The sequence below is a fragment of the Wolffia australiana genome, chromosome 18 (genome assembly GCF_029677425.1).
Source record: "Wolffia australiana isolate 7733 chromosome 18, ASM2967742v1".
NCBI lineage: Eukaryota > Viridiplantae > Streptophyta > Magnoliopsida > Alismatales > Araceae > Wolffia > Wolffia australiana.
Window position 1 is genome coordinate 10,540,065 of NC_135852.1, and position 19,212 is coordinate 10,559,276.

The window sequence follows — 19,212 nt, forward strand, 5'->3', positions numbered from 1 at the left end:
GGAAATAAAAACAAATACATCGGCTGTAGGGTTGAAAAACAAAACTCAAAATTCTACTGTCTAACACTCTGGATGACAGGTCAGACTCAGGCTAGTCTTCCATAATGGTGCCACCTACGGTACCTTCTGCATCAGCTACAACATCTTAAAGCTGAAAAACTGAAACTACTATCCAAGGAACTCCTTGGGTATGGCCAGTCCCCTAATTACCTCTACACTTTACCTGGATGACCAGAAAACTCTCTCAGCACAGTTCCCATGTTGTCAAGTCCTTAACCAATGACACTTCTTCAGATACACCTCCATCTAATGTTCTCATCCATTTGGAGACAATTCCCTTTCCTCATACTCATATTTGAACTTAATCAGAGTATGTCCTTGATGTGCAATCGTTTTTGATGAATCTTGAACAGGTAAATATTCCCAAATCACTTCATCAAGCCATTGATCATCCTCATTACCAGCAGGTCATGAATGAAGGGCTGTGCGACATGCTGATCAGCCTTGGGACATGATCTTAATTCCTAAAAGAAAGAAAGCTTTTGGATCTATTAATTGCACATGGATATGCGCGGGAATTTGGCGCTAATTATATGGAAACTTTTGCACCCAGAGAAAAAATGAACAATGTTCGACGTTTGATATTCCTAGTTAGTAACCAAAATTGGGACTTATTCCAGTCTGACATGGAACTCTTAATGAGGAATTTTAACCCCTTCTAGTTGGACAAGAGTCGCATCTCAAGAAAGCCCTTTATGGACTCAAACATTCACCTAGTGCATGGTTTGGACGACTTACGTCAACAAAGAAATTATTACAAAACCACCAAGGTACTGGTGACCATACTCTATTTTATCAACATACTGCACCTAATAATTTTGTAATTATTGTGGTGTATGTTGATGTCATTATTATGGTTGGGAAAGACTCTGCCGAAATTTTCCTCCAAGGGAATCAACCCAGTCGGCATTTTAAATATTTGGGTACCTTAAAATACCTTCTTGCCATCAAAACTGGCCCATACTTCTCAATAAATTATTCTTTCATAGTAGAGATATATTTATGATCTTAACGACACTGGTCACCTTCAATGTCAACCACTCTCCCCTCCAATGAAACTTAATTTAAAACTTCTGCAGGATGAGAGCGAACATACTATTGACCAGTTACCTTATCAGTTGCTTATTGTTGAACTGATTAGCTTGCCCATTTCAGACCTGGCATTTCTTATGCTGTTAACGCTCTTAGTCATTTTATGCTGTGTCCTACCATTTTTTCATGCACGTTGCACACAGGGTTCTACGGCATCTTAAATGAACTATTGGGCTTAGCCTATCTTTCAAAAAAAACTATTGGGCTTAGCCTCACCTCCCAAAAAGGTAGGCCACTTTCCCTAGAAGTTTCAATGACTCTGATTATGTTAGCTCACAGGTTGATCACAGCTCTACTACTTTGACACAGTTTTGTACTGTGTGGGAATGCGGTAACAACATAGCAAGAATCAAAAAGTTGTCTTAACCTCTATTATTGAAGCCAAATTTTGCGCACTTATAAAGGGGAAGTGTGAAGCTATCTAGATTCAGGTGCTCTTTGTAAACTGGCGCTTTAACCAACACAACCTCTCACACTTATTAACGATAATAATCACCCATTAGCACGGCCCGTGATCCAGTCTAATATGAAAAGACAAAGTAGGTCAAGATTGACGGTCACTTCATCAAGGAAAAACTAGAATCAAAACCCTTGATATTGTCAATGTCAGCTCCAATATATAGTTAGCAGATACCTTGACCAATGGATTGCCCAAGGATCGACACATGACTCTTGTATCCAAGTTTAAATGGAAGATTTCCACTCCTCCAATCAAGGGAAGGTGTTTTAACGTGTAGCACATGACTATAATATGCTACACATTACTTTAGAAGACATTACTGTTGTAATAGTTATGGACTCAGATCAGTCATAATATTGGACCATTGTCCATCTAAAGGGATAAATGGTCATGTAACCTACATTTGTATTTGTATATCTATATCATATTCAGGAAATGAAAGACCATGCATTTTTTGACCTATTCTTGTGTCTCTTCCTGCTCATGATCCAACGGAAAACTTGACACAGTATATATTTTTTAGAGAACTTGAATTCCAAAATTTGGGCAAAATTTTATACAATTTAGACAAGTTAATTTGGAATGATGTCTTGTTATTTGGAAAAATCATTGAATGAAGCTCTCTTTTGTACTTAACATTTACAGATGTGAACATTTACGACTTAACTGATGAGAGAGGACTTTATTTAAGTGCATACCAGTGTTTAAAAGAATTACTGCTCGTTACATGCTTATTAAAATGTTAAGCCTTCTAAGTTTGTGGCATGCTTTCATCTAATATATTAATTCATGTACTTTATATGGATTAATTCCAGGGCTTTCAGTTATCCAGAAATGCAACCCTGATGCTCTTCTTCTGGCTCATGAGAACACTTTGGATCGAATTGGGAAAGGTTTTTAACTGATATTTTTACTTAATTCTCTGTAGTTAACTTTACATTTTCATTTCTGTACAGGACTCTTGTTCATTGTTAGTTTGTCTGTCGTGTTTCCATATATACATCAGGGAAGGCATGAAAGAATGAGGGCAGATATAAAATATGGTACAGCTATTACAAATTAAAATCATGTACAATGGACACTTGTAGGAAACTAAATGTGAGGCCACTGCAACAACAGAGAGTCAAGGTAATGGCATCCCCAAGTGTCGATTAAGGCATTTTTTCATGGGAATAGAGACAGGAGTAATGGAGACAATAAAAAAACCTCAGAGGTGCAATTACAGTTCCATGCCCCAATCAACATCTGTACATCCTCGGTAGGATATCCTGGTGCCAAAATAACCTTTCAACTCTGTCTCCTGTGTCTGCTTCCTTTCTTGCTGAAGGAGCCATTTGTCTACAACTTGTTTGTTATCCTCAGGGGAGAGTTACAGATTTTAAGTGGACTACCCTAAATAAAACACCAAATTATAATTTTTTTCATATAATAAACCTAGCTGTGATTATTTTGAGGTCCAGCGCAGTGTAGTTCATTACACCAGTTGCTTCCAGGTTCAGTGCAAAATCTGAATAGAGATTAATGGCTCAGGGGATCTACGAGGATGTATGGATAAAGGGAATACTGAAGTATTTGAAACTGTCGTCTGAGTAGATTACCTTATATATTGCAAATAAATATACGATAAAAAGCTTGAATCTAAATTTGGCATGACAAGAAAAAATACATAAGAAAAAAATTTCCTAAGGAGAAGACTGAAGCCAAGTTCATGCAGGTTAATTTTGTTTCTTCCTTGGCATTTTTGGGCAGTGGATATATGTATAAAAAGTTTACATGTTGATGGGCCACAATCTTTTTTGTGGTCTACATTAGACTTATCACCTTATATTATGTTACTTTTTCCTTTTTGTCTGACTTGCTTTCTTATTTTTTCCATGAGTAAAACTCACTTGAAGACTAATGGGCAATGTGATACAGTTTAATAAGCCTATCCTGCCACTTATTTTTCTGGTAATTAAACTTTGTCATTCGGTAACCAAATCATTAACTTATGGTGGAAATTCTGAACAAGAGAGAGAAGCAGTGCTGGAGTCATCCTTTTCAGGCTGCTAGGGACTTGACTAAGAAGTCCCCAGACTCATCTGACCAGAATTTGTGTCATGTAAGGATTTGTGATTCCTTAATTCTGGTTTTAACTTGCATTATGTAATAGCATAAGACAGTTGAGAATATCTGTGAGTTTTTTCCTTGAATCCTTCAAGAATGGATGATTAATTGAGAAATGGGCTTCATATGAATGTCCTCACTCTAGTGCAAGTGAATAAGTCGAATACAGAGCATGATGTTATGGACTTAGATGGTTGTATCATAGACGGGAGATGGGGAGGGATCTATAGACGGAATGGATTTAGCCTATAAGAAAAGGAAGAGAGATTGGTGCAGTGGTTTTTGCCGAGGAGATGGAATTCCAATGGACTGGGTATTGTCAGCAAGGCTACAATGTGGTGGGCATCCTTGTGCAAACGTTCACATTACCTCTAAGTTCCTTCTTGTCATCCAATGTGGGGCCTCATCACTTAGAAGGAAGTCATAACAAAATGAAATGGCAAAAATGCCCTCTTCGGTTTGGGATTTGTATCACGTGATAATGAACTAATGGTATTTACTCTTGTTTGATGTATTTTCAATTTGTTTCCTGCTGATTTTCATATCATGCATAATGAAAACATGACAAACAATTATGGATACACTCATTCATTACCCATCATTTTCTGACAGACACGTGGTCTGGTGATTCTATCAAGGTATCAAATGGCCACAAAATAAGTATTGGACGTGACCAATTGCAAGTGATATTTGCACCGGTATGGGGCTTAAAGATTTATCTAACCAGTAGATGTGATTTTTTCTCTTTGCAAGCTTTATTATTTGTTATCAACTGTTTATAATTAGTTTCATATTATTTTTAGAATGTTCTGAAAGGGTGAATTCTGTGGCTTTGATAAAAATTTGTTAGTGAGAGGCCTCTCCTAGTGGGTCATGTTCTATAAACCCACTAGGCTCCCTCACTTATCACTAACTCATATTCTCCTCTCTCTCTCTCCTAGGGTATATATACCCCTCCTCATGTACATTCTAGTTAAGGAATTCATTCCTCTCCTTCCTCCAAGCCCTAGCATGGAGTTCAACAAAATTCATTGAGACCCTTGATTATTATATACTTTGAATTCTATGGCTTTTAGGGTTTGCTTTTGAGCTCGTTTCATACGGCAAAAATGATGATAAAAATTAGACATCTGATGCATACCTGAAAAGATCCTACGTGAGCAGGGGCCCCATTTCCTCTAGGTGGTGTACCTGAGTGTCGGTGATTCGAGATCCCATTTCACTCCTCGTCACTTTGTCACCCACATAGTGGCTCTGATATTGATCTGAGAATTGCAATCAATTGTGGAAACCAGAAGAGTATCAGAGAATCCTGATGGATGTTCATACCAAGATTTGTGGAAAGTGTCACAAACAATGTAGAGGGAGACAAAGAATGAAGTAGAATTGGAGAGGAGAACATAGAATGCATAAAGGAGATCAACATTCCTTATTCTATATCATAGTCCTCATTTTTCTCCCCAGCCACTCATTGCTCCTTGCAGCCAAAACTTGAAGAAAAGGACTCAATGCTCAGCTCCTTCCAGACATCCTTAATTATAGATTCTCACTCATCCGATTAGTCCGCATGTGGTCTTGTTATTAGTTGAGCTTTTTTTTCCATCTTTAGTAATTATTGGAGAAGCATTGCATATCACACTCCCTTAGGCATCTCAGACAGGTGCAAGTGCAGAGGCATGCTGGCTCTGTTATCAAATAGTATGACCCCTTGGGCGCATCTTTTTGGACCTCCTAATTGCACATGCCAGATGTCAAAAAAAAATACTTCAATAATGAGAGCGATTGTCTTGGAGATTCTCAACTAAGAGAGATAGAGAGCGTGTGTCCAGATCAAGAGAGAAATGAGTGGCAAGGGAAAGAGCTGGTGGAAAGATTGTTGCCGTAGAGGAAGGGAAGAGAAAGAGATAGGGGGAAGATAATCACAGGGGGAGGAAGAGGATCACCTACACCTCAGGCAAGAACTCAGAGGATGATGCTAAATAAGACCATGAGAGAGAAAAGATGGAAGTAAATAAGGAGAGAGATTGTCTCATGGTTGTATTGGCTGCTTGTGATGAGGTCTCCCTACCCTTTTTATCGGGGCTCTCCTTGGGCCTCACATGGTTGAATGGGGTTGTGTTGTGAGATATCGTTTAAATAAAGCATTGTAGGAGAAGATAGACAGAAAGGTAGTTTTTCCTAGAAGTTGCCCGGGAGCCGGCCTACACCACAAGGAGACTAGAGTAGTGGGAGCAGCCGCTCCCGAGAGAGAGGCCTCTTGTGAGTGATGTCAGTTTATTTTCATTTTCTCCAATCACGTTTATGACTTGATGTACTTTGTTACAATTCAAATTCTCTTCAAGAAGACAAATCTTTTTTCCCTGAAATATAAAAGGGGCGAACACACGATGAATTGGTGAACCCCCCCATGAGGACATTACAGTCTCTTCACCATCAATCCGATCATATTCAAACCCTCCCCTCTCCGCCTGTCACCCGCTGGAGCCATGTTGCCTTTAAACCCTCCGCTTTGTGTATGGCTCCATTTGTAGAAGCCATTCTTCCCCTGAACAGCACCTTGTTTTGATGCAACCAGATGACAAATCTATATTATTTTTGGAAGGTTTTCTCTAAAATCAAATTTCATAGGTTCTTCATTCGAATTAGGCATATCAGATAGATATCAAGCGAGCATTTCCCATAGATCCGCCTGGTATCATTACATGTTCTTGATTTAAATTAAGTTTTTTGACGGACAAATTCTATGTAGACTCCAACATAGTTGAAATCTTGGTGTCCTTTTTGATTAAGCTTTTTTTCTTCTCTGGCAACAATGTTATGGCTCAAATTTTCCTTTGATTTAACAATCTGAATTATTTAAATAAATTTGCAGGGGCATACGAATGGCCATGCTGCCCTGCTTCATGTTAGTTCAAACTCTCTTATTGTCGGAGATCATTGTGTTGGGTGAGTCTTCATGGATATTTTTTTGAATGAATCATGGATAATGGAAGAATATAAAGTTTTTTCTCATAATTCATCTTGATTTTTTCCGCCTCTATGATGTTACAAACAAAATGGATCGTTACCATTTCTATTGGCTGAGAAAATCCAAATATTGTTCAAGTTTTGCTTGACTAAATTGAAAATTGAGTCTGTTGTGACTCTGTAGAATGTTGTCTGCTACTGATCATAATGTACTTCCAAAATGACTTCCCTTTCAAAGTATTTATTTCAACATATTTGTCGGTCTGTTTCTTCAACTAGTGAGATCAAACTGTTTTTCCTCTTGAGCTTTTAGATTTAAAATCTCTTCTGGAACGTTATTCAACAATTATTTTAAGGTAATTGGGCACATTGTATACTTCTAAGGCCATACTTTTACTTGTTTAACACATGAATAAGTGCAAGTCTACATTCGCCAATGACTTAGTGGTTCCAGCTAGGGCTACGATAACAGAAAAGCAAGCCACACAGGTACGAGGGTATGAACTTTACTGCTTTCAGTTACATGACCAAATATTTTTATGTTATTCCCTGAGAACTCGACGATATAACATTTATCTCTTTCAAAAGAGGATATGGTAAATATAGTGACCAGAGCCTTCATGGTTGAGATATATTTAGTCAATTGAAAGCTCAAAAGGCCTAAGCAAACTCTATAAGGACCATGTTGTGGATCTTCTAGGGATCTGATCAAATAGCATCAATTCTTGAGAGAAAAAACTTCCAATTAAAAAAATTTGCGCACCCAACTCTGTCGATGCCTCTGCATCAAAATAAATCTAAGAACAACGAGTAGAATTTTCTAGAGAGTATAGAGAGATAGTAGAGTGCTGTGTGACAGGCTGCCACTAGATTGGTCGCCACTAGATAGGAGAAGGGCGGACAGAGGACGATCGAGCTGGGGAAGGGGCCTCCCGGTGCTTTGGACGTTGTGGTTGCTCCGCAATGAGGTGTTATTTAAGGGGAAGGCTGAGTCGCTGAAATCGGTGCTACATGATGTGGAGAATTGTATATCTTACTGGTTTAGTAGGACATAAAGGAGGAAAAAAAAGCCAGGCTGGCCGGACATGTACTTTGTCACGATCATATATATCAATATTAATTTTGGGTTGACCGCCGAGTTCGGGTGGTCTTCCCACTGTTCCTTCAAAAAAAAAAACTAGATTGGTCACCAAAGAATTCACAGGATTGTTTCCCTCTTGTTGGATTTGAAGAATCTCCGCAACTTAAGCTGCTCCCGCCAAATCAGGTATGAAATGCCAATATCTTTTTGAGGGTTATCCCCCTCTTATTTATAGAGCTCTGGTTTCTGCCCTTAATTGGGATCTATGAGCATCTAGTTCCTGACTTGTGTCCTCCTCAACTACCTGTTGAGGAAGTTCATATTGTATTAACATTTGTATCGATAGCCCATAACATTGGGAATTGCTTATCTAAGGAGACCCTGTTATGACCCTGATATCGTATGTGCCCAAAAGAAGGCCCGGAAGTGAGCTGACCTGGAAGTGTAGGCCGACCCGATTCGATGCCTACTTTTTTTTTATTGACAAAATCGTGGTGGCGAGTACAACAAACCCTAGGGTTGTGCTCGTAGACCGATCCAGCCGTGCCCCAGAGGCCACCTAGGGGGTTTTATAAATGTAAAGATTTAATGGTTTTATGAGTTTATAGTCATGGAACAAGCATAAATATCCTAATTACTCATGGACCCCGCTCACCCACGCCCATGACACAAAGCAAAAAGATACAATTGTAATACTGCGATTGGCCGCGGAGGAGTGCTCAGGCGCGAGCAGCTCGTTCCAGTCCCTCAAAGGTGGCAACACATGGAGCAGGGGTTATCTTCGCATTCATCTGGTGTCATCGTAGTGTGTCGTGAAGAGTACAACACCTACGTGGGACGAGAAATATTCCTGTCCCATGCTTCATGGAGGTAGGGCACGAACAAGATAACTTGTTACTTGAATACAAGAGAAGACAAAAGAATGCGACCCATGTCAGCATGAGACCCAGACCAAAGATTGGGTCAACACGGGCTTGGATGAGGAAAATAAGATCATCACGTGAGTAACACATGATATCTTACAAATAAACGGGCAACGACCAGCCCATTAATAATAGTGGGGAGTTAAGCCCACTAAGGAATAAGTACTCCGCTGGAGAGTATATAAGGACGAGTGAAGGGGAAAAGAGGCATTCATAACGGGAATTCAAGAAATTGGTGGTTAGGCGCCCGCTTGGGTCAGAGTTGCATTCAGCCGTGTCACGAGGAGGAGGACGACACACAAGGATCGGGAGTCCCCACTGGAAGGCTGGATTCGGAAGGCTATCAGATTTCCACGCCAAACTAGCAGGCAGTGATTTGCACTACGAGGCATTCAGAATGGGAATTCAAGAAATTGGTGGTTAGGCGCCCTCTTGGGTCGGAGTTGCATTGAGCCATGTCACGAGGAGGAGGACGACACACAAGGATCGGGAGTCCCCACTGGAAGGCTGGATTTGGAAGGCTATCAGAGTTCCACACCGAACTAGCAGGCAGTGATTTGCACTACGTGGTGCGGGTGCATGCAATTCTCGCGATTGATACCTTTCTTTAAGATACAACCGTATCATTGGTTCAGAGCAGCGATCTTGGCTGCCAAATGACGCTGAAAGAAGTAGAAGCAAGATTGGATGCGAAAGAGGTGAAGTCGGTTGAGATTAAAGCAGAACAGAGAAGAGGATCGTACAAGAAATGAAACTATTGCATGGGGAAGCCAAGGAGAATGGTGAATTGATTAGGCAAGTGTTGTGAAACCTTACACTGCTGAATCAGGGAAGCACGTTGGGAGAACCAAGGAATGAGAAGGAATGTCCACCTAGCCAACAGACGGAGAAGAGCCATGGATTGGGGGAAGATGAGACAAGGAACGAGCCACGCATCGAGAATAGAAGTAAGATGCAGATATAACAAACGAGGAGTAAAATGGAAGCACCAAAATTTTGGGGGGAAGATGTTGAGGGTTGGGTGAGAAGAATGGAACGTTTCTTTCAGGTCCAAAAGGTGCTAATGGAAGATCGAATAGATGTGATTATGGCTAATCTAGAGGGTGAAGCCTTGCAGTGGTATCTATGGACCACTGATTGATACGCGTTTACTGGTTGGAACGACTTCAAGATACAAATTGGAAAAAGGTTTGATGAAACACTTGGTGACAATATTAAGCACCAGTTTATGGACATCAAGCAGACAGAAACAGTGAAGGAATACTGGAAAGAATTTGAAAGGTTGTCGGTTTATTTGCCACCAATGCCGGAAATGGATGTCGAAGAATTTTTCTACGAAAATTTCCTAGAAGGATTGAAAACAGAGATTCAGACATAAATGGATGTCGAAGAATTTTTGGGATTAAGAAGACTGATGGATTTGGCACTAAAGACTGAGAAACAACTTAACGCCCAGTGGCAGGTGTGGGAGAGCCACTGTCAAATAGGGGGACGACCACCTAATAGTGGATCACGTTTCCAGGGAAGCAAAATTCTCACGACATATACCCAGGGTTCAGTAGGGGGGAGTCATGCCCCAAATAAATTCAAAAAACCAGAAGCCAATCAAGAGACACCTGCATACAGAGAAAATAATGCTAACAGGGGAGGGGTTCCAGAAACGTCGTGAGAAAGGCATGTGTTATAACTGCAACGAGAAATTTGGACCAAGCCACTGATGCAAGAAAACACTTCAATTCCTGATCGCGGCAGAGGAAGATAAAGAGAGAGGAGAAGAGGCGCTAGTTTTTCAAGAGATCATGATTGGGAATGAACCAGGGGAAGAAGATCATTTTCTTCTTGCGCAAGTATCTTTGAATACTATGATGGTAGTGACTCACCCAAAATCCATGAATCTAAAAGGAAGAATTCATGGAGCTGAGGTGGTAGTGATGATTGATAGTGGAGCATCACACAACTTCATATCTATAGAACTAAAGGTGGTGTGGTCCAAATTTCTCTATAGAACTAAAGCCCCTAAGCAGGTGGTGTCCCAAGATGCAGATCCATCTAGAAACTGACAAGATCTGCAGAAAAGTACATAAATACCCACAAAGTCCACTAACAGATTTTTCTCTGACAAGATCTTCAGACAGATTCTTTTTCCGGCACAATTTTCAGAAGATCTGTGCTAAATCTTTTTAGAAATTCAGATCTTTTGTTTTTTATTGTCAGAATCTGCTTAAGTGACACAATATGTTTTGCCGAATTCTATATGCTACGGAATCTGCAGAATATCCCTGCTCAGGCCTCTTAGGCAGCTGACCTTCTGTTTTATCCTGTCAGAGTTATTTTTCTGAATGTTTTAAGTTGTCGTTTCATGGGTACTGTTATTTTGGATGACCGTACAACTTTAGTGACCTATATGATGCCCCTTTTACCTTTCAGTGAGTATTATTGAAGTATTTTGTTATGTTGAGAATCATGTTTCTCCGCTCTTAGTGTTCTCTTTGTTATAGAATGATCCAGTGCTTGTGGACTCTAGCACAACCCCCTTTTGGACTCGAACGTTGGAAAAGTTAGTTCTATAGATTCATGACGTGGCTGCTTTAAGTAGAGCAGGGCTTGTAGATTCAAATCGTGTTCCAACGTTGTTCCCACACTAAGGCTGTGTCACTTAAGTCCATCTTTCTAGATATACCAATTTATTTCATCCCCTTTTGTCTTTATTTACAAATAATTCTGACGGAGATCCATTTTATTCAACAAATCTTACAATGACAGTTAACTGACCAGTTTCGTTCTCCTAGTAACATGTATTTATGTATTTCATCTTAAAATAATGTGATGTATGTTACGATCTCGAGTCGAGACTGGATCGAACGGCGATGTAATCCTTGAATTTGTAAATTGATGTTCTCAATTAGGCAAATAATGTCTTCAACAAAAGATGAGATGAGAGATTGTTCGGCCTAGGAGGGAAGGGAGGATGAGAGGTTCCCGGGGATGAAGAGGAAGAACGGGAATGATGAGGGGAAATTGAAGGATCGCCAGAGAAGGGAGGACGTTGCTCGGCAGAGGATGGCGGCATCAACCTGCAGGCACGGAGAGAGAATGTCACGACCTGGGGAAGAGGTAGGAGGGGGAGAAGAGGGGAAGACTCACAGTGATGTTTTTCCTACCCTCTCTTCTCAAGAGAGAGGGCTTAAATGGGATCGTCAGAGGGGGGGGGGGGGGGGGCGAGGCTTCTGAACCGGGCCGCTGCCGTGGCTTCTTCTGAACATATATGTGTTGGCGAATCATATCAATGTACAATTTTCTATGTACCTCGAACAAAGCAAAACACATGTTTGGGTTTGGGCTAACAAGAACCCTTATAGAGAGAAACACAGGAAGTCTGCATGGAAATGGAGGGAAAGCTCGAAAGAATTTAAGAAAACATGAACATCAATTCCTCAAGCATGAGGAATAAGAGGAAACATCAGTATTCACACTATTGAAGAGAGAAAAGGTTATGGAGTGATTGGATGACTTATATTCATGTACCCCTGAGAACACTAAGGTGAGAAGGGGGTGAAGAGACATCACTTTCATGCAGAAGCATCTAGCTTTCTCAAAATACCATGCCTCTAAATTATGGAAGCGGGCTGTGGCCAAAAGTCATGCTATAAATTGTAGACCAAAGGAGCCTTTGGCCTTTGGATAAGAAGTATATCGATGAGAGAATGAAAGAAAAAATTTCATGCATCAAAAACATGTGGGACTCCAAGGGATCTTGCTCCTCCTCTCGCACTTGTGGACCTTTATTTTATACACTGTTAGTTTGTCATGATATTTTCAATTATTATACTTCAGCCTCCTTCCATTTTTCATAATGGGTGTTGTATCAGATTCCATCCCAGAATATTATAAACTGTCTCTGGCGTCTCCACTGATGCCATCACCAGTGTTGAAACCAATGCCATCTCCAGAATTTCCACCCGCAATCACTAGTGCCAAAACCATTGATGTCGTCTCAAACGGCTAGAGGGTGCACCCCAAGTTATTTCCAGGGTCCTTCTACAGTGCTGACCTGGTTTGTTGGCCGCCTATCCTCAGTCATGTGGGGATAGACAGGCAGTTAAGCCATGATGTGCGCTGTGGTCAAACACTAGGGTGAACACCAGCTGCCATTGGGTCTCCTCATCTCTTTGGGACTCTTTTGGCTTCTTTGGGGTCTCTCCCAAGTTGCATAAGTCTGCATCATGCTCTTATGGATCTCTGGTGCCAAAAAAGACATCTCAAGCCCCACAAAGATGCATTCAGCACTCAAGAGGGTCTCAAGCACGGTATTGCCGCGTTGTCTTTAACAGGTTAGGTTGAATGTGTGATGTCACCACAAGTAAAGCATGAATTAATGTATTGAAATGGAAACGCCATGAAATGTGGCACCTCAAAGTTTGCCCCACGACTCCTCCTGTGATCCAATGATGCTTTGAACACCACAAATTGGAATTTGTTTGGCATGATAAGCTGACATAATGATGGCCACCTAGTTGGCCATATTCATGGTGATGCATCAATGGTGTCACTCTGGACGATTATCAAGGGGTTCGTTGTGGCCCATGCTACTGGCGGTGTGTCCATAGTGCATCTGCATTGACCAGGTGCCCTCACTCATTTCATCAATTCTTTGGCACTCCAATACTTCCTTTTCAAGAACATATCAATGATGCACAAATAAGAGGCCACGGTAAATGATGGAAGCCTATTAATAGAAGGGGACAGGGAGGAGCAGATCATCTCGGCTCAAGAAAGCATTTACTCTAGCAGGCAGCTGATACGTTCTAGTATCGAATTGGTAGAAATTCAGAAAACAGAGTGAGTCACTTACAATGAGGGATTCTCTCTACTAAGCCTTTCAAGCAGAATGCCCGTAGTTCTTGTCTCCGTCTCCACCTTTCTTGGTAGCACCGTGTCACTCGGAAGTCTTCGGCCAAATGCAGCACATCCTCCCTGCTCTCGCGTGCTCCCCAGAAAGCCTGATATCAGATGCAACTCTGTTTTCCTTTTCCTTTATTTATAGTCTTCTTTATTCCTAACTAACTACCAGTAAAGAACTGGTGGTCATTATGCCAGGTCAGCTCAACCTGGACCAATGACCATTTCTAGTCTCCCTTTTTCTCCTCTACTCTTCCTTCTCTCATATAATTTTATTGGAATCGTATCAGCAGCTTTGGTTGAGGGCTGGTTCATGGAAGGCACCTGCAATCAGAAGGCGAGAAGGAATGATCCTTCCTTCCCTAATTTGTCATCCATTCCTTGTTTGATTCCATTTCTCCTCTACCTACTACACCTCTAATTTTGAATTTGGATTTTCCTCTCAATTTGGGTCGTATTGTGTTTTGGTCTAACAATGGCATCTCTCTTCTTCAATTTCCAAATTGGGTGGATGCATTCGAGAAAGGTTTCTTCTGAAGTTTCCAGATCAATACTGAAGAAGGTATTACGCTATTGCGAAATTTTCTGTTGTCACACTCTTGTGCCATGGTGGTATGCCCATGCATTTTGACAAACATTTGCTGTGTACTGCAGTAACAAATGGCAGACATATCTGTGCCCATTGTTCTGTGGTAGTCCTTGCAGCACATCATATGTGCTTCTCTCTTGGTTGTCTGCCTGATGGCTGTGTGACATGGGTGCATTTGGAGGAATGTTTGTTTGGCACACCTTGCGCTCAACACCGTGTTGGCATTGGGTCGAGCATCTATTAAATGCGATGGATAGATCCACCTAGTGCCTTGACTCCTCTTTGGTTTATCCCTCCACTGGTACTCCTACTCCCTGTGGTTGTATGCCTGCACTCCAGTAGTCGTGCAATGCCAGTTCTCTTCTTCTTCTTATCGTGTTATGTTCTTATCTTCTTATTCTTCTTGTCTCCTTTTTATTTTATCTGAACCTGCTATGATACCATGTCAGCTTTGGCTGATTGAAAGGGAGAGATAGGACGCAGAGCAAGGAGAGGAGCTCGCCGCCCTTGATCAGTTAATTAAACCCAAAAAATTCAGTTGAATGGTTCACTGTCATTCACGTTTTATGTCCTGTAGGCATATGTACTATTACATTCTTACACAAAACTCCAGTTAAATTAGGAATGACATCTTAACCTGTACTCGAAAGCAGAACTTATTATGCGGCTTTGTGGGTAATTCTTTTCTGCGATGCTGTCATTTGATCGGCGGAGGTGTATCAAAAAGCTGAGTATTGATTGAAGAAAGTCGTTATTTTACTCAGTTAGTGCCATGTTCATTGGAAAACAGGCATAAAATTATAAACATCTATTTAGTTATAATGAGAGACCATACAAAATTGGGAGAACAAATTATTTGTTTCAGGGGATGTTAATTGGATTTATTCAAGTGATTATTTTGTGAACATATAATTTTTATATTTCTTTATTTATGAATGAATAGAGAGTTTGTTTGCATTTTTCTTTGTTTAGTTGTTAGTCTTCTGCATTCTTTTGTGTATCATCTTGTTTGTCCGAATTTCCATTAAGCTGATCCCCGTGTTGTTCCATTAAAATATTGACGATGTTGTTGATAAATGTATCTCTGTGACTTTTTTTACAAAATAAGGAATATAAGAAACTGTCTCAGATAGATGTCCCCTGACCCTTTTGTTTACAGTCAGGGAAGCGCCGTTCTTGATTATAGAGCTGGTGGTAACATGAAGGTAACATGCACTTTTTTTCATGGTACAAAAATCTTCTCCTCTGTTTGAGCTCAATGAAAATGAAAAATAATCATTGATTTTCCTTCATATATCTTGCAAAATAAGGATGATTTAAGGTTGAACATCTAGAAATATTTTTTTGAAAGGAAGTTCGTACGTCTAAATTGAAGCTACATGATTGTTGTCTGAGAATTTTATGGTTTTCACCTTATCAGTTGTTGAAGAGGATATTTTTAGAATTTTCAAAAAATGTAGTAAAAATATGAGGTGGATGAAGATAATGTACACATTTTTTTCATGGGACAAGGTTCTTCTGCTTTTGAGTTCAATGAAAGTATAAAACTGCCACTGATTTTATTTTAAATCTCAAGCAAAAATAAGACTGATTTAAGGTTGTACATCTGAATTGAAACGACATGGTTGTCCTCTGAGCATTTTATCTGTTTTCATCTTGTCAGTTTTCCAAGAGGAGACTTAGTTTTAAAAATTGAAAAAGGAATAATGAAAATACGAAACCTTAAATTCTGTTTTAAAAGGAATTAGATCCTGACAGGACATCAACCAACCATCTTTTAGTGGCTTGACAAGTGTTTTTAATTGTGTGCATTTCTATAATTGAATTGATTAATCCTTTCTCAGATCGTCTCTCATCCCAACAGGACTATTTTGAAACAACTTACAAGTTCCTGGAGCTATCTCCTCATGTTCTTATCCCCATGCATGGAAGAATCAATTGCTGGCCAAAGAGAATGCTTTGTGGATATCTCAAGTATCTTATTTCTTTCCCCTTATTCCTCCCTTTATATAATTATGTATAGTATTTATGTATTCAGAGAGAAAAATCCTACATTTTCTCGTATACACACGTGCACACACAGTATATAAAGGCAAAGTCAAATTACAGAAAACAGAAAACATAAAATTAAAAGTTTGTTCAATAAAATCAGTTTTTTTTATTTTATGCTTACATCTTTTCTAATTGCTCATGATGACCTGACCAAAATTAAAGAGGACAAGCCTCAATGCCTTATTCAAAAAATACATTTTCCTTCCTTTTTTCTGTTTTTTTGGTTTCAAACCTGAATTCAATAGCCCTGTAATCCCCTCGGCCTTTATTTTTTAAGAGGAAATTCAAATTTTATGGTATATAACTTGCGTTAAACAAGTTTGAAGCCCAGATCTAGGATTTAGCATTCTGGTTTGAACTCTCCAAGCTAGTTTCTCCAAAAGAAGAGTTTAATATTTTTATGAAGGTCGAATTTTGGTTTTTAAGTACGTTTTTCTAATCAGGATATATATGTTTTTACTTTTTTTTCAGTATGATTATTTTCAACAGTTTCTTTTGAGATTTTGATGTTTAAACCAGTGAACGATAATAATTATTACTTTGTTCAGGCACCGAAGGGAAAGGGAGCAAGCTGTTTTAGAGGCCATCAACAGCGGAGCTCAATCTCTCTTCGACATCCTGACCAAGTCATATGCTGACGTGGATCCCAAGTTCTGGCTGGCGGCTTCGTCAAATGTGAGGCTCCACGTGGAGCATCTACTCCATCAAGGAAAGCTCCCCCTGGTAACCAAGATGGCCCATTTTTAATAATATTTAGGTTTATGGTTGAGTCCAAAACAATGGTATAGCTGGGAAAGAGCAGTGGGTTTATCAATGTTTTTTCATTTTGTTTTTATGTTTATATACGGCTTCGTTTGGGGTTGGGGCAGGGTTTTTCACTGGAGATGTTCAACCGAAGCTTTGACAGGGCGAATCTGGCGCCTTAGATTTTGTTGTCCCAAAGAAGTACCGCAAAGCTCTCTCTCACACTCTCTCTGTCTCTCTCTGTCTTCATCTCTATTTCTGTGTCTCAGTCTCAATCTCTCTCTCTCGCGTCTTAGTCTCTCTCTCTCTCTCTTTCTCTGTATCTCAATCTCAATCTCTCTCTCTGTGTGTCTCAGTCTCTCTCTCTATCTGTGCCTCAATCTCTCTCTCAATGCCATAGTTTCTCTCTATCTCTGCCTTAATCTCTCTCTGCCTCAATCTCTCTCTCGATGCCACAGTCTCTCTCCCTATCTCTGCCTAAATCTCTCTCTCGATGCCGCAGTCTCTCTCTATCTCAGTCTCAATCTTTCTCTCTCTCTATCTGTGTCTCAATCTCTCTGCCCCTGTCTCTCTCTCTCTATCTTTGCCTCAATCTCTCTCTCTCTGCCTCAATCTCTCTACCTCAGCCTCTCTCTATCTGTGCCTCAATCTTTCTCTCTCCCTCTCTGTGCCTCAATCTCTCTGCCTCAGTTTCTCTCTCTCCTTATTCTCTCTCTCTCTGTCTGTATGCCTCAACCTTTCTCTCTCTCTTTCTCTTTGGCGCAGTCCCTCTCTCTCTATGTGCCTCAATCTGTCTTTGTCTGTGGCTTAGTCTCTCTCTCTGTCTCAATTCTCTCTGTGTTTCACTCTCTCTCTCTCTTTGTCTCTTTGTGTCACAATCTCAATATTTCTTGCTCTCTCTCTCTTCCTCTGTACCTTAAATCTCTCTCTGTGCCTAAATTTCTCTCTCTCTCTGTCTCAATCAATCTCTTACGCTCTGTGTCGCAGTGTCGCCTCTATTTTTGTCTCAATCTCAATCTCTCTCTCATTCTCTCTCTGTGCCTCAATCTCTCTCTCATTCTCTCTCTGTGCCTCAATCTCTCTCTCTCTTTCAGTGCCTCAGTCTCTCTCACTCTCTGTGTCTCTGTGTCTCTGTCTCTCTCTGTTCCTCAGTCTCTCTCTCTGTCTTAATCTCAATCTCAATCTATTCCTGTCTCTGTCTCAGTCTATTTCTGTCTCTGCTTCAATCTCTCTCTCTCTTTGTCAATCTCAGTTCTTCTCGATCATCTCTCTGTCCCTCTCTCTCTGGCTTTCTCTCTCTAGCTCTATTTCTCTCTGCCATTCCGTTTCCAAAAGTAATGTGACTGAGTGAGGGCTAACAGGTCACAACTTTGTGGCAGGGATTCTCTAGAGAGCGCTTCCTGAAATCTTGTGGGGCGCATTTCCTGGGTCGGTGGGTCTGCGGACCCCTCATGGTCTCTATGGGCACTTGTCGTGCTGGCATGGCTTTTCTGGCTTCCCTTCTCGCCGCTATGCTTCTTTCCTACATTTACACCCCTTGATTTCTCTCTTTCTATTTATCTTTATAAATCTCTCTTTTCATGCCTTTTGGAGATTGGTGTGTAAATTAATCTCTTTTATGTGATCTGATAAGCCTAAAATTGGCGTGTAATTATGTCGATGTTTGGTCTTTTAGACTTGAGCAATAAAATTTATAAATTTTCCTTAATCTATAAATACTAGGTAGAGAGCAAGCAAGGGGTAGGACCATAGGGAGGTAATCTGCAAGAATTTTTATCCAATTTAAAATTAATTAATTCAAGAATGAATAAATTTTGCATTTAATGGACTTTAATTATGTTTAATTTTGTTTATAATTAATCAAAATTAAGTAGAAACTTAATTTTGATATTAATATTTCCGGTCAAGATACTTTTGATAGGATAATATTGATTATTTTATAAGATCAATTCGGATTTCCAATATTCAAATTAGGCTGATTTATGAAGACGATTTTTATGGCTTAAATTTTGAGAATTAATAAGCAATAAAGGGATTTCTAAAATTGGACTTGAAGATGGACGAATTTTTTAATGAAATTTTAGATTTTGGTATTTTAGATGTTTAGTTGAATTTTTCAACAATCAATTTTGAAACCCAGGGAGAGAAAATAGGCAATCTAACCTAGAGAGAGAAAGTAGACAAATTTGGGGAAAATGGATTAGAGAAGATATTCGACCCTAATTTTTAGATCTAAGAT

At 40.0% G+C, this 19,212-nt stretch overlaps 1 protein-coding gene across 4 annotated transcripts in view; it reads left to right on the forward strand.

Moving 5' to 3' along the window:
• Positions 1-18,681, forward strand: part of LOC144715099 (Metallo-hydrolase/oxidoreductase superfamily protein) — a 36,998-nt gene extending 18,317 nt beyond the window's left edge. Inside the window, exons 6-13 of one of the 4 annotated variants that reach the window (XM_078589989.1) lie at positions 2,428-2,505; positions 4,331-4,416; positions 6,591-6,664; positions 15,337-15,404; positions 16,022-16,151; positions 16,778-16,952; positions 17,099-17,174; positions 18,353-18,565. In XM_078589989.1, coding sequence (XP_078446115.1) covers positions 2,428-2,505; positions 4,331-4,416; positions 6,591-6,664; positions 15,337-15,404; positions 16,022-16,151; positions 16,778-16,952; positions 17,099-17,155 — 668 coding nt within the window. In that variant the 3' untranslated portion in view covers positions 17,156-17,174; positions 18,353-18,565. Of the gene's footprint in view, positions 1-2,427; positions 2,506-4,330; positions 4,417-6,590; positions 6,665-15,336; positions 15,405-16,021; positions 16,152-16,777; positions 16,953-17,098; positions 17,175-18,352 lie in introns of those variants that run through there. The other 3 variants (XM_078589987.1, XM_078589988.1, XM_078589990.1) reach the window with 3 other exon arrangements.
• Positions 18,682-19,212: the final 531 nt, after the last annotated feature.